At 38.8% G+C, this 16703-nt stretch overlaps 1 protein-coding gene across 1 annotated transcript in view; it reads left to right on the top strand.

Annotated features, from left to right (window-relative positions):
* Window positions 1-16703, top strand: part of LOC124168829 (major facilitator superfamily domain-containing protein 12-like) — a 30311-nt gene that overhangs the window by 5514 nt on the left and 8094 nt on the right. Inside the window, exons 4-6 of the mRNA XM_046547158.1 lie at window positions 5093-5443; window positions 8692-8803; window positions 12036-12186. Of these exons, the coding sequence (XP_046403114.1) occupies window positions 5093-5443; window positions 8692-8803; window positions 12036-12186 (614 nt within the window). The remainder of the gene's footprint in view (window positions 1-5092; window positions 5444-8691; window positions 8804-12035; window positions 12187-16703) is intronic.

The raw sequence follows: 16703 nt of genomic DNA, 5'->3' as shown, positions 1-16703 counted from the left end.
AATGATGAGGAGAGATAGCGTGAATAATCGGAAAACACGGATAACCGAGACTTTCACTTAAATATCTTGCAATGTTTATAATTTACCTAAAACAAATAATATATTATTACTTATGCAGTTATTCTGTTATTTTAGAGTGTTTCCCAGACTCATTGAGAGCTTTCTTCGACAGTTCGAGATCTTTTTAACGGAGCGCATTCGTGCACTGCGAGGTTTGGAAAACAGGAACACGGTGCTCCCGTGAATGCAGCTAGCGCAGTTGCTTCCATTTCATGAAGGGGATTCTAACGAAAATAATAAGCACAGTCATCATCACTGGTCAACAATCCTAGGATTGGTTTGACGCAGCTCTCCACTCAGTTCTCCCATCAGCTAATCTTTTCACTCCTACGTATTTCTTCTCTTTCACATCTCTCTTTACTTGTTCCATATATTTTGTTCGAGGTCTTCCTTTTCCATTCTTGCCTTCCACATGTCCTTCGACGATTGTCTTCATCACGTCATCATGTCTGAAGATGTGGCCTATAAGGTTGTTCCGTCTTCTTATTAAGGTTTTTCATGAGGCTTCTCTTCTCTCCTACCCTTCTTAGGACTTCCTCGTGACTAACTCGGTCGATCCATTTGATTTTCATCATTCTTCTGTAGCACCACATTTCAAAGGCCTCTATCCTTGCTTTCTCCGCTGCGGTCATTGTCCATGCCTCACTTCCGTATAGGAGCATACTCCAGATGTAGGTTCTTATGAATTGTTTCTTTACTTCCATATTTAAGTTTCCCGCTGTAAGCAGGTCTCTCTTTTGGTGGAATGCTCTCTTCGCCTGGGCTATTCTGCTGATAATTTCTTTCTTGCTTCTCCCGTCACTAGTTATCTTGCTTCCCAAATAACAGAATTCATCCACTTCTATCAGTTTTTGCCTCCCTATTTTAATGTTGGTATTGACTTCTTCTCTTCTGCTGCATACTAAGATCTTGGTTTTCTTCGTGCTTATTTTCAGTTGATATCTACTCATTACCCTAACCATATTAACCAGAATATTTTTCAAATCCTTCTCTATTTCTGCTGTAACGGCTATGTCATCGGCAAATCTTAGCATGCTTATTTTTTCTCCATGGATATTCACTCCCAATGCCTTTTCTTTGATTTCCTTAATGGCTTTTTCAATGTAAACGTTGAAAATTACGGGTGACAATGTACAGCCTTGTCGCACTCCTTTCTTAATTCTTGCTTCTTCACAGCTGGGCCCTGATTTTATCAGGGCTACTTGGTTTTTGTATAAACTGTGGATGATTCTTCTGTCATTATAAAGAACCCCAATTTCCTTTAGGATTCCAAGCATTGTGCTCCAATCCACGTTATCAAATGCTCTCTCTAAGTCCACAAACGCAACGAATGTTGGCTTGTTCTTTTCCATTCTCTTTTCTATGAGCAGTCTTAGGGCCAATATTGCTTCCCTTGTGCCTTTGTTTTTTCTGAATCCAAATTGGTCCTCATCCAAGTACTCTTCTGCTTTTCGTTCTATTCTTCTATAGATGATCCTTGTCAGTATATTTGATGCATGTGTAGTAAGGCTTATGGTCCTAAAATCTTCGCACTTCTCCGCTCGTTTCTTCTTAGGAATAGGGATTATAATGTTCCTCTCGAAATCCTTTGGTATCTCACCTGTCGTATACATTTCACTAATGATTTTGTATAGCTGGTTCAACGTCTTCTCTCCTGAATTTTTGATTAGTTCTGCAGGAATGTCATCAATGCCAGACGCTTTATTTATCCTGAGGTCTCTTACAGCCGCATCAAATTCCGATCTTAAAATTGGGGCTCCCATGTCATCGGTATCCACTTCCCTCTCGTTTTCGATAGCATTCTTTCTGAGGCGACTTCCTTTGTACATATCTTCCAGATATTCCTTCCATCTCTTCCCTTTTTCTTCGTTTTCAATCATTAGTTCTCCGTTTTTGTCCCTAAGGGTATTACATCTTACGCCCCTTTCCTTAAAGTGGTTCCTCACTATCCTATAAGCGGCCTCTACTTTTCCATGTTTAAGATTGTTTTGCACGTCTTCGCAAATGCTTTTCATCCACGTTTCTCTAGCCTTCCGCGCTTTACGACATATTTCGTTCCTTATCCTCTTGTAACGATTCTGTCCTTCCTCTGTTTTCGCAGCCTTGTATTTTCTTGACTCTTCTTTTACCAAGAACTTCCTCAGCTGCCGCCTGCAGACCACTTCTAATGGTTTTCCAACTCTCTTCCATTGGTTTGTTGGTCGGATCCTCCCCTATTTTATTTTCTACAGCCTCTTTAAAAGCCAGTTGATGCTGAACCTCCCTCAATTTTTCAACCTGCCATATGTTTTTCACGGCTTTCTTCAACTTTTTAAATTTAAGGTGGCATTTCATCATAACTAGGTTATGGTCACTATCGATATCTGCCCCTGGATAGCTTTTGCAGTCCTTCACCTGGTTCCTGAATCTTTGTTTCACTAGAATGTAGTCGATTTGGAATCTTCTACGGTCTCCTGGCATCTTCCACGTGTATCTTCTTCGCAGGGGATTTTTGAATAAAGTGTTGGCAACCACTAGCCTGTGCTCCGTGCAGAATTCAAGTAGCCTTTCTCCTCTTTCATTTCGGTTACCCAACCCATATTTCCCAGTTATTATTCCGTCTTGACCTTCGCCGACGACGGCGTTCCAGTCCCCTAAAATAATAAGATTTTCTTCCCCTCTTACCTGCTTGATAACTTCCGCTATATCTTGGTAGACATCTTCTACTTCTTCGTCTTCATAATCTGACGTAGGCAAGTAAACCTGTACCACTACAGTAGCTACGGGTTTAGTATCTATCTTCACCATTACTATCCTTTCATTAAACTGCAGGTAGCTTTTAACACGCATCCCGGCGCTCTTTCTAAGCATTATGCCTACTCCAGCATTACCATTTAGAGATCCCGTGTGTATCATTCTGTAGCTTCCACTCCAAAAGTCTCCTTCCTGGGGCCACTTCATTTCGCTGATGCCTAATACATCGAGGTTCATTCTTCGCATCTCCACCTTCAAGTTCTCTAGCTTGAAGGTGGAGATGCGAAGTTCCATGTTCCTATCCGAAGTTACGGATAGGAACATGGAACGTCAGATCACTTCGTACCTGCGGTAAGCACAGTGCAACCTTTATTTAATGCAGTAATTCTGATTATTTTGCGTCCGATTTTATATTTTTATAAAAATCGCAGAAAAAATTGAGCGAGAGTAAAAATCATACACAGATAAACCGCAGCCGGATAATCGGGAGTCTGCTGTATATTGTGCTAATATTATGGGTTAGCCTATTGCCTAATGTTGGCATGAAAATAATGTGCCACTGCACTTTGAAAATTTATATCTGTGCCAAAGTGCAAGCTTAAATAATGAATAATACATCTATTTAAAGAAAATTTTATTCTACATTCTAATTTATGTTTTCTTCATGAAAAAGTCAAAAATGTAGACCCACCAGTGCAAGAAATGACTCCTTGCACCTTAAAATTAGTCGTTTTGTTATCTTCATGAGCTTAGTGACTCAACCTAGGGAAAACTATGAAGTCTACAGCGTAATCTTCCACAATATGTTGCAAACATTTATTGAGATAAATAAAATGGCTTTGGCATATTTTTAGAATGCATATTTTTTTAAATTAACGAATATTTTTAAACATTATCTAGTCCTACAGTAAACTTTTTTTTATATCCAATCCTTTGCACGCGTATTTAATCAATTTTATAATAAGTCTTTGGCTGGCTAACATAAATAAAACATAGTGGTTTGAAATGGACTGTATTTTTGTTTGCTACAAACCATTATTACAGCTGTTTAAGAATCCTTCTTTTAGTTGTAGAAGAAGAAGTCTTACAGGGACCGTCGTCTGTTGTGACTGTTGCTTGTGTCCGTACCAGTTCTTTCACTCTTTATTGTCTCATCTCCCTTCCCCTTCTGGGACACCCTAGACAATACAGCTCCCTTCCTGGTCCTTCATTCTAACTCACTCACTGTAGTTAAAAATGTTGTCCAATGTCAACATATCTCAGTGTGTACTTCAGAAAAATCAACATAGGAATTAAAGAACTAGGATGTCTTTTTTTAGTGAGTTCCTTGCTTCGCTTCACAGTTCAGGGGAATTTTTCCTCCATAACAACCAAACCTTCAGTTAGCCAACAGTGTTGAAATTGTTTTGATTCATCCGTCATGAAATAAATTTTCCCTGATGCCATGGACAAGATTACCCACACCAGTAACAGCACTGTCTGTAGACAACTTGTATACTTTCATCATTCCTTCTTCATCTACAAATATTTCTATCATGCTTTGGTCTTTCAATAATTGATTGCTTTGCTAATTCAGCAATATTCCATCATCTTTATCATCATAACAGAAACAAGTTAATCTTCAATGTGCTTTAGACAAATGTATGTTTCTCCTTGGAAATTGAAGGGGGGGTGTAAGGAGATATTCAAGGTCAAAGGTCAAAGTAGAGTATTGAAATGATTATACCTCGAGTATTGAAATTATTATAAATATGCCATGTTGTATATCAATGTATAGCCCTACATTTTACCTTTTCAAAAACATAAGTTTCACTTTTCTACCTTGAATAGAACCGGAATTATAGTCATTTACCTTTAGAGAGACACAATGAAATTTCGACAAATTCACAACGCTTGCGGACCTATAACTTTTGTCAAAATCATCATTTACCTCTACAAATTGGTATTTTTCCATCACTTACCAGTGCCACTGAATACACCAAATTTGAAAGAAAGCTGACGTGGTCGGGTTGAAAATGTCACTTTTCTGTGTTGAATTGACATGGAATTACCCCCAAATTTAAAGTGCCATGCCCTTCTGGGGCACTCATGTCTCTCCTGGCATCTGCATGCCATCTTTTGCCCCAAAGAGCTGCTGTTTCATTGCTGCAACAAATTTTTTTTCTTGTTATTCAAATAAAATAAAGGTAGAATTTAAAAATTAAGGTTACTACAGTTTCCAAACATGGCTAGAGCTGAGAGAAGGGATTGTAGGCGGAAAATGATGATTTCTCTCTTTCTTAACTTTTACTTTCCGCAGCACATAGCGCTCATCGGCATTGCCATCGGGGTGATCACGTCCATCGTCTTCCACGCTGGGGTCAAAGAGGAGAGGGAGGAGGAGGATGATGAGGGCCTGCAGTTGCAGCGCAGGGGCTCCATCATGACGGCCTCTAAGTTCCTGCAGGAGGGCCAGTTCTACCAGGTGGCGCTGCTCTACATGGCGACAAGACTCTACGTCAACCTGGTGCAAGTCTACGTCCCCCTCTACCTGCACAAATCGCTGCTGATGCCGGCCGAGAACCTTGCTATCATCCCTCTGGTCATGTTCCTCAGCAGCTTCGTCTTCTCCTTCGTAATCAAGTACCTGAACAAACACTGGGGCCGTAAGGTGAGTGGGAGGTGGGAAGATGCTGCATATTAATCTCTCTAAGAGAGTTTAACTTCTACAGAGTTGAATCTCTACAGAGGTGAACTTTCTGTTCAACTTTGTAGAACTTGAGTTTTTCCTGGCACAGTAAACCCTCTATGTAGTGAACCTCTTTACATCATAAACCTCCATACTTCATACTACCCCTACGGTCCTGTCAGATTTATATGTAAATTTATAGGCAAACTTCTTTGTAGTGAACCTCTTTATCTCGTAAAACCTCCATTTATCATACCAAGGAGATAACCCCGAGACAGCCTAACTACCTCCGCAAATCGTACCAAGACAACTGGAGACCATTAATGCAGCCGCGATAACATACATGGAATGACATTTTTAGCAATAAATGTTTCACACTTATTTTTTTTTCTTTTTGACCTTTATTTTGTTGTAATTTTCATGTTAACCTTTAGTTAAGGCCATTTTTATTCCATATGAGAGCATACCTAACAGTAAATAAGAAAAAAGGTATCCAACTATTCTAATCATTTTAAGGACTGTTGAATTGAGAGAGATCACATCATTGTCTCTCGAATCGTGGTAAAAATAACACGATAGCGCTCGCTTTCTATTATTAATAAATAATAAATGTATAAGTTCACTAATGCATGCATGTTTGTGTGAACACATTGTTATAATGGTTAAAAAGACAGTAATGCCTTTCATTTCCGAAGGATATGAAATAATGTAGCCTATCACTAAAACCTCTCTATAGTGAACCTCCATTGATCAAATTGCCTAAATTTTCGTCCCCTCCATTAAGATGTTAAGAGGTTTTACTGTATATACAGTGGAACCTCGTTAAAGCGAGTACGGGCTATAGCGACACCCCCGCTATAACGAGAGATAGCCGATGCACCATCAATTGACCCTATAATAAGCGTGTTAAAAAATTCGTTTTTACGAGACCCTTTTGGTGTTGGCTCTCGCCATAGCGAGGGTTTCACCGCCGGAAGACTTCTTAAGACTACTTAACCTCAGAAATTGATAGCGATCTGTTAGAAATGAAGTTAATGGAGTGCTCAGTCTCAAATTTATGTGGTAAACTGTCGTTCGATAAATAAGTAGTTAATTTTGATGAAAATATTGTGGCATTAGCATTCGCGAATGCTTCATCTTCTTTTGTTCCTCGGGCGGCAGAAAGCAGTCTGCAGAATACCCGCACGTCCGTGAGTTGCGTGAATAGAAAGCATTTGATGGCAGTCACCATGGCCAAAAAAACACCAAACACGTCTAAGCGAGAAAATAAAAATAAAGGAGTAATATGAGAGTTTCGAAATTAATTTATCTTCCTATTCGCTCTGCAAAATTAAAAACAAACAAAAGCGCCCAAGGAATGCAGACGATGAAGAGTTATAAGGAGCTTTGTGCGGGTGGTTTTGCCCACTCAAATCTGCGGGAACTTCTGAGAAAGAGGCTACGCCTAAGCCTAAAGCGGAGTATTTCAGGGATAGATTGCGAATCGAGAATTTTAAGAGTGCGGAAGGTTGATTATACTAATGCAAAGCACCAAAGCGTTATCTCCCCTCATAATTGCTGGTGATGCCTGTGGTGTAAACCCGAAGTCGTGGAAGAAAGGACTCCGATCATAAGTATCTTCAGAAGTATTCCCCGCGTCATATAACATACACGAAACGGAACTTTGTTACATACAACTCCCCGACAAAACCCTTGCAGTATGAGGTATTTCTTGCAATGATGCCTCTAAAGGTAGGTATAGTGCGCCTTAGCGATGATGAAGGATGTACGAAGCAATGATACTCAGCGTGAATTGTCCGGATGGACGTATTTATTCTCCGCTGCGGATTTACAAGGGTGAACTATTCGCGTCAGTGGTCGGAGTCGTACTGGCGCTCTCTTTTGTCACGTGGGTAGCCGAGCATCCCCTGGTGGCCGCTGGAAGAACTCACAGAACAACTAACTCTCGTTTGCAGTGCCGTGGTAAACTCAGCGTATTATTTCAAATACGTCGCGAGCGTAAAAGTCAAAAAGAAACTTTTTTCAACAACGGCAATTTTAATCACATCATTTTTCAAACTTAGCAAACTTTTTACCGTAGATGATGAAGATATTACATTATCTGATAGAAAAAGTCTTCCAAGGCGGGAACGTTATATAACCTTCCACCGTTTTCGCCTGTCGAAACAAATGTAATGCGTTATTTTACTTCACTGCCGCTTAACGTACAGAAACAATAAGCATACACCAATGGAGACATTTGAGGCATTAAATAACCGCGATACTGTTTTATCAGTTCATTTTTGAATTTTCAGTGGAAAATACCAAAATAATAGAATTGTCACGTAAATGAACTAATTAAGTGCATACAAAAATGGCTTCGTCGGTTGTGCATTGGCATAATGATTGACAAAGCAATGCTTTGCATGATTTTTATTCAGTGCGGAGCTTATAAATTGTTTGAATAGTTAGTCGTTGTTTGAGTAAGGAAATTAAGTGATACAAAAAACATCGCCTTTCGTCTGGATTTATGCTTACATTTATCTGATGGATGTTTATCTATCGCCGCACCACTCCTGTTCCTGTATATCTGTTCGCAACAGGTATCTTAGCTATTATTTGCTCCACCTCCGGTAAAGCGACAATTCGCTATAACGAGTGTTTATTAGTGCACCGTGGGGTGTCGTTATATCGAGGTTGCACTGTAATTTGAAGGAATAATTCTCGGGTTTCCCACGAGGTGTGGTCCATCGTCCTCAAGGGTATCGAAGAATGGCTGACAGAGCATGAAACATGTGTTCCGTTGTGTATTATGTACACCAAGTCGAACCACGCCACCTATTGGCTATGCCACGGGAATTTGGGTTTTCGATTTCTTTCTGTTTTGTTTTACTTCATCCTCTTTTGTCCCAAGAATGGGCTACTGACTGTATACAATTTAATATTTGACTTTGAAAAGGAGACAAAAAAATAGAGAAAGTACACATTAAAAAATCAAGTTGAAAAAATGAATCAGCTATACTTTAACCCTTTCACTGCTGTGAATGTACCTTTTCTTCCTCCTCATCATGCGCTCAGCACTTCTGCCGAGTTTGAGGGGTTGGTTTTCGGAGATTGAGGGGCAGTAAAAGGGTTAAAACTGTTACCAGTGTTCATTTTTTTTTAGCTTAATAGTAATAGAAATGAAAAATCTTTAACCACATCGCTCATCCCTATTTGGCAGTCATTCACGCAATAATTTCTCTTTGCAGATTTCATTCATCCTTGGATGTCTGGTTGGCATTGCACCCTGCATCTGGGTTTGGTTTGGGGAAGGTGAACGTTACAACACGTACGAAATATACCCTGTTGCCATTTTATTCGGTGAGTGCAATCACTAATTTGATGTAGTAAAACTTTTCATTGGGTCGTAAAGGAAAAGTACCATTTTCCAAAAGGTGAACGATTGCAATGAGAAGTTTAGCAGTGGAAGGACTAGGTTGAATGACTACCTAGAAGTACCATTTCCCTTCATTTTGACAGGCAGCGGTCATATTTTAAATATTATAAACCCCCTCCCCCCCCAGAGCTCAGAGAAATTTTTAAGTTTAATCCATTGTACTAATTTGGTTCAGTATTACTTATAGAATAGTGTTAGGGTTAATCAAATACCACTCAGAAAGCCGTAAAACCTACCATTTTGAACTATAATTCTTAAAATTTTTCTAGCAACTACTGCTTACCCTGGTGGGTATGCAAACCCCCAGACCCATAAGTATTAGTTGTGCCTAAAACCCGCCTAGCCTTAATTCTTAGCTGCACCCCTGACACATTCTGCAACACAACCATGGAACTCCAATAATTGTTTGGTGATATTTCCTTTGCCAAATTATATACAAATATGCAAGTTAAGGCATTGCTATTTGTGACAAACACAAGAGACCTTCATTTGCTTCTATTGGTATGTAGAAAAAACTTCTAATAGGCATTTAATGCTATTGAAAAAGCATGTAATCACTAAGTTTCCCTCTCCCAATACTAAAAAAAAACTTTATAAACTACCGTATTTCTCCGAATATAGTCCCCCCCTCTAATTTCGAGGCTTCAGTTTCGGGAAAAGTTAAATAAATGCGTTTGAATATAGTCCCCCCCTTTACTTTTACCACAGGCATTTTTGGAAAAAAAGGGGGGACTATATTCAGACATATACAGTATATAACCTGTATTAAGGAATTCTCACTGGGTAACTGTGAAACTGCTTGAACCTCTTCCATTGTGCAAAACCCCAAAAATACCAGCAAAATACTATAAATGGAATACTGACTAAAATATGCTCGCTCTCTAATGAGAATTCTAGGTTTTTAAATGCTTACAATTAAGTGATAGCATCGAGTGAATGGGTTGTGTTTCTTTTCTTGAATAATAATAATAATGAATCCTAGAAGAGGAGCTGAAAAATATTTGTTGCACATGTCCAATAATAATAATAATAATAATTTATTCGATGAAGGCAATACAATTGCATAGCTTCGTCAAGTTACATTACATAAAGGATAAAACAAACAAACAATGGCAATAGAACACAGTATATATGTACGCAAATGACAATTAAAGATACATCAGGACAATATTTAATACATTAATTTACATTTAAGTTTTTCCTTACATACAACATAACTCATTTAAGTTTTTCTTTACATACAGCATAAAATTCATCAGTAGAATATAAAGGTTTTTTTATTAAAAATTTTTTTAGCTCAGTTTTGAATTTAAAAAAATTGTTGATTTTTTAAATATTTTGTGGGAGTGAATTGTGGAGTTTTGCTCCTTTGTGGTATGGACCCTCAGTATTTAGTGTGGTAGATCTAGTTTTGATGTGGATATCTAGGTTTGATCTGGTATGATGCTGGTGAATGTTGCAGTTTAACTCATATAAATTCATGTTATTTTTAACAAACAGAATGAGTTCAAAAATATACAAGGAGGGTAGGGGCATTATACTGGCCTTACTAAAATAAGGTCTACAGGACTCTCTATAAGATAGGTTGAAGAGAGTCCTTATGGCCTGCTTTTGCAATTTAAAAATTTTTGCACTGTGGCAGGAGCTGCCCCATAAAATGAGGCCATATGCCAGTATGGATTGGAAGTTAGAAAAATATATCATCTTCAGAATATTAAAGCTTACGCTAAGGCGAAGATATCTAAGCTGATACAGAGATTTACTTAGCTTGGGTATTATTGAATTGATGTGTGAGGACCATTTTAAGGATGGCTCGAATACAACACCAAGGAATTTTACATTGTCTGCAAATAAGAGGTCAACATCGTTAAGTTGTACTAATGTACACTGTTCTTTGCTAAAATTTAGGCACACAGATTTTTGGACATTTATGGCCAACAGATTATCATGTAACCAATTTTGAAAAGATTTCATGGTACAATTTATTTTGTATTGTAATGACTCTGGAGTAGTCCCTTGAATTAATACACTAGTGTCGTCTGCAAATAAAACAGTTTCAGCTTCTGGGACACAACTTGGTAAGTCGTTTATATACAACAAAAAAAGTAGGGGCCCGAGTATCGAGCCCTGGGGGACGCCAGATTTCATTGCTCTTTTGGCAGACTGAAAATTTAGCTTTAGGTTTGCCGATGAATCAAAATGAGAAATTTCAACCAGCTGAAATCTTTCCTGTAGATACGAATGAAACCATTTATTAGCTATGCCCGAAATCCCATATTTATTTAGTTTTTCCAGAAGGACTTCATGGTTGACAATATCAAAAGCCTTTGTGAGATCAAAGAATACCCCTATTGGCAAATTGTTTGTATCAATTGCAGTAAGTGTTTTGGTGACGAATTCGTGAAGGGCTTTAGTTGTTGAACTACCTCTTCTAAAACCATGTTGATGCTTGGAAAGTATAGAGGTTGTTTCCAAGTATTTCACTACACGGTTAAACATTATCCTTTCAAATACTTTTGAGATTCCTGGTAGCAAACTTATTGGCCTAAAGTTTTCTACATCATTTACTTTTCCTTTTTTATGAAGTGGTATGACTTTACTTAGTTTGAGGCAGTTTGGAAAAATTCCATCAGTTAAAGATAGGTTACAAAGATATATTAAATGAAAGGTGAAATGTAGAAACACTATAAGTTGTAAACCCCATGAGTAAACTCAGTCTAAGTTCCTGTGCATGCAGTTCAATTTTTTTTTATTTTCCAATCATGTAAAGCAATACATTCATTTATGTTAGGCCTACTTGTTTATAATGACTTCAAGAAAATTGACTAATGAATAAATGATAATTTTAAAATCACGTAAGAAATTTGATCGTGCTCCTTTCTCTTAAATGATTTTTTTATTCCTGAGCAGTTTCTTTTAGTTTTCATTCGTGTGAAATCACCATATTTAATAGAAGGATTTTATCAAAAATTTGATGGCAAGCTACCACCACAATGATCTTTCTTCTTTTCCAGTATTTTAAATTTGATCTAATTAAGGCCATTACTCTTCACTGTGAATTGTCTGTGTTTGCAGATAGCCGCATTATTTTATTATGAGCCGTTTTGTGTGTATAATTCAGGTGGCTGCTGCTAATCTTCTGTATTCTTTCCGCAGGTGCTGGCAGTTCGATAATGCTGGTTACAAGTCTTGGGGTGACCGCTGATTACATAGCTCATAACACAGAAAGCGGTGCTTTTGTCTATGGAGCCATGAGTTTTGCTGACAAGCTCTCCAATGGTCTTGCCGTTGCAATAATCCAGGATTTGTAAGTATCAGTTTATTTTCCCCTTTGATATTATGTCTTTGTGAAAGCTATTTGATTATTTTTGTGTGTAAGGAATCCATTGCTATGTCGTACTCTCATTAAGACCTTTCCAATCAAATTCATTCGGACCCTATGAAAATTGTGGTGTCACCATCTTGGATATTTCTTGAAAAAATTATTTTGTATACAATGTACTAATTGGATGCTTTTTATTTTGTAAGTTAATTTATCATGAAGTTACAGCCATCTGAAATAACCAGAAATGACAGCTCTGGTGAGCTGAGGGGAAAACATCCAATTTAAAATTTCTATAGTCTTGAGATTTTCTATATTATTAAGATATTGTTTTATTTTTACTAATCGGCGAGAGTAAAGTTTTACATAGGAATTGTGATATAAACTTTGCAATTGTTTAAAAATCAGATAACTGTGTTTATTTTGGCAATTGTGTTGCTTGTTTGTTAAATTGTATTACTTTGGCAAGTTTTTATACTTCCATGGAAAGTGTAATTAGAGCAAAAATCAGTATCATATGTTGTACTAATATTTTATGTACCTTTATGGGTGGCCATGTAGTGTTGAATTCCTCCAGTATGATTAATTAATCTTCCAAGTATTTATACCATATTACCGTATAAGCGCGTGTAAGAGGCGCACCTTTTTTCCCAGATATCGCAGCCGAAAATGGGGGTGCGCCTCTTACACAAACTTCTTATCTTCCCCCCCTCCCCTTCACCGGTTGCAAGTTCAAGGGGAACTGAGTGGTCTTGGTTTTCAGCGTGAGTCAGTCATCTGAAACCCTGGGTCAAAATCAAGCGGCAGGCGCTCTCAAGGGGAGTTTCTCCCTTAGTGACGTATTTTTAAAATGCTCCTGTTTGAATTTCTTGCAAGCATCGCGCCGTCACGTCGGTACCCCAGAGGTGAACATTGAAAAGATCGCGCGGGGTGATTCGCTCCGGAGCGCGCGCTAAATTTATTGCCACGAGTGGGCATCCCACGGCATTTATACTGCATATAGTAATATTGGTGTCAAAACCTGCGGTTGAAAAAAATCGAACGAGTGTATTCATTGTTGGACTTAACGGTGGATAGAAGAAATCGGAAATGCTTATAAGTGAAGAGCGCTGAAGGAGAGGTAGAGGGGAAGGAGCGCGCTCCCTCCCCTCCGTATTTAAAGCTACGAGCGAAGGAGCAAGGGAAGAACACGTCCGATCTTGCATGTGACGTCGTTGCCTTTAAAGCGAAGGGGCGAAGGCGCAGCAATGTGATATACGCAGTTTGCGTTGCCTGAGTTTCCAGTCCGTCTCGTCTTGTTTGAATGCGCTTATGCTACGCTTGTTTCTTCCGAAATTGTGCTGTTTGGACTATGTTGAATATCAGTAGCCTTATTTTAGCTATAAATCTTTGTGTCAATCAATTAGAGCTCAAAAAACTTAAATGCTGTCAGATATACGTCGCGTTAGGTCTAATTCTTTTTAGAACCTCGTGCGTGTCATACAATTGCTGAAAGATATCGAGATATCTTTGAGCTCAGAAGGTGACTCACGTAGCATTTGACCTCCAGAAACTCGGGGAATTGAACCTGGTAGACCGAAAAAGGTCAGTTGGTGGAATGGGGTAGGGATGAAACAGAGGCATTAGCTGATGGAGAGCCGAGTGTGGTTCCGTTAGGCCCCTTGCACACACACCGATTTTGGACGGCCGGTAAAATATTGGCCGATATTTTACCGGCGAAGCGATGCTTGCACACACGCCGGATTTACCGGTCAAACGATACGTTGCTAAGTTTTTGAGCCGGCGTCGGCGATCCACAGTGACAATAGCCGGCAGCTTACCGGCATTTTGCCGGTGCCGGCGTGTGGTCGGTACGTGTGCAAGCTCCAATGCTCTCCCATTGTTCACTATTGGAATGTGGACGGCCGATATTTTACCGGCCATCCAAAATCGGTGCGTGTGCAAGGGGCCTTAAATCTACGACGTGGTTATTATCCTACGGCGCTGAGATTGCCCCGATTGTTGTTCAATCTCTTGGGAAAGCTCATGCCATTTGCCTGTCGTGTTTTGCCTTAAAACTTTCCACGGCTGCAATTCTATTGCAATACTCCTGCGAGAGTTTTTAAACAAAATTGTTCGTGAGTAGGACAAGCAACGTAGAGCGATGGCGTATGCAAAGAGAGGATCGGAACTCTTTCTACTCCCTCTTATGCCGCCGCAGTTATCAAAATTTCCTCTTTCAAATAGTACTGAAAGAGGACATTTCGATAACTGTCGAAATTCCAGGCATGCGTCTGCAACACCGCACAATAGGATAAAAAAAATGTCGCAATTTTTTTTTCTTCATAGCTTCGATGCTCAAAATAGGGGTGCGCCTCTTACACGTGTGCGCCTCTTACACAAGCTTATACGGTATTCATATTCATAGTATACCATATTATTCCAATAACAGTCCCCCCTTGTTTTCCCAAAATCTCTGTGGAAAAGATCATATTGGGGGGTATATTTAAGCGTATGATCTGTAGAAAAAATTATCATAATGAAGTCTTTCAGAGCACCAAGCGTTACATTACATTTTAAAGCTGACTGACAAAATATGTGCATAAATGTTTAGGTATATATACCTCATCCCTCTTAAGACCTTGTTCAATTTATGTTCCTAGAAATCATAAATTATTCACATTGCCAAAATCGTAATGTAGAGATTGAATGCCATTATTTTCAAATTGATTGTATCTAGCTGAAAAAATATTGCATTCATATTTTATTCTTCATTACAAGGTCACTGGTATTAGACCAGTTTTTCGGTGGTAATTTAATTTTTTACTGATTCATCAGAAGATTCCGCACTCATATCATCTGCGTACATTACACAATCGTTGTTTGAGTTAACTGTTTATTATTTTGACAGGTCATACTGTGATTGGATGTGATATTCATTTTCTCCTGAGGCTATGGATTACGATTACGATTTTTTTCTTTTTCTTTTGTAGCTGAAGTGAAGTGAAATGTTAATTTTTTTTCTGTTAAAGTATGTGCTTGTATACGTAATGAAATATCTGTGTATCATGTGAGCAATGAGTGTAAAAACTGGTTGGAACCCTAAAAATAAACCTTTTTCATAATAGGGCACCTAACTTCCAAATACAGCAGACTCCCAATTATGTATCCGGCTGCTGTGGTTTATCCGTGTTGCGGGTTATCCGCGCAAGATTTTCACTCTCGCTCAACATTTCTGCGATCTTTACAAAAAATTAAACCAGACGCAAAATCATAGGAATTACTTTATTAATGCTAGGATACACAGGACTTATTATTTCCGTTAGAATCCCGTTCGTAAAACGGAAGCGATCGTGCACTAGCTGCATTCACGGGAGCACCGTGTTCCTGTTTTCCAAGCCTAGCAGTGCGTGACTGTGCTCCGTGATCACTGATACATGTCGCGCAGCAGTTGCAACCCGCGCAACTTGTGCGAGATGTGACTACGTGGCGTGGTGCCTGACCGTGTAGTTTCCAATGTCGAGCAGTGGTTTTGAAGCATTCGTGCAAACCACTTTTCTGTATCTGTGTATCCATGATCACACAGCCATGGATTTGTGGTTTTCAAAACCAGGCCTTATATGGAGCATTAATAATATGAGTACCGTGGAACCTCGATCTATGGTTTTTCAGGGCGATGGATGAAAAAAACAATGAATGCGGGAAAACGATCAATGCAGGAATGTTTGGCCAGGTTGCCTATGTCCCAGGAAACACTGGATTTTTTGCAAATTACGAAATTTATTAATGGATTCAAACAAGATTTTAGCTGATTACAGGATTATTATTGCTTTATCGAACCACTTAGGTCATATTATTGATTTGACTTACTGTATATGTCTGAATATAGTCCCCCCTTTTTTTCCAAAAATGCTTGTGGTAAAAGTAAAGGTAAACTATATTCAAACGCATTTTTTGAACATTTCCTGAAACTGAAGCCTCAAAATTAGGAGGGGGGGATTATATTCAGAAGGGGACTATATTCGGAGAAATACAGTATATCTCTTTCAAATATCCTGAAGGAACACGCCACCTTGCTAAAAAATGTTTGCACTCCACTCAGCATTTTCACTGCTATTATGGATATCTGTCTGATTTAAAAATTCTAAACCATCAAATGCCATTTCAAGTACACGTATTTACGAGAGCAATGTGCATGTTATACCTAAAACAGCCGCTTTCGTCGACGCAGTGATTGGTTGTGAGATGGATCAAAAAGGCCAAAAATAGTTTATTATTTGAAATGTTCCTTTCTAGCAATTGCATTTTTAATATGATTGAGGCAATGTGTAAAGCGTTAACAATGTTGCGTTAATCATCAGCGGCACGCCCTTCTTCCTACTTTTATTTTCACCAGGTATCTTGCTCTACCCCCACCCCTGCCGTCATGTGCTAACGGACAACCCGAGGCGCTCTGCAATATTCACGCGCTTCTAGCCCGGATTCTTTTCTTTGTCTTCAATTATTTTCAGTCCATATTTTAA

This window comes from Ischnura elegans, chromosome 12 (assembly GCF_921293095.1).
Source record: "Ischnura elegans chromosome 12, ioIscEleg1.1, whole genome shotgun sequence".
Taxonomy (NCBI): Eukaryota; Metazoa; Arthropoda; class Insecta; order Odonata; family Coenagrionidae; genus Ischnura; species Ischnura elegans.
Note: the sequence above shows the minus strand (reverse complement) of the source record. Positions and strands in the feature narration are given on the sequence as shown.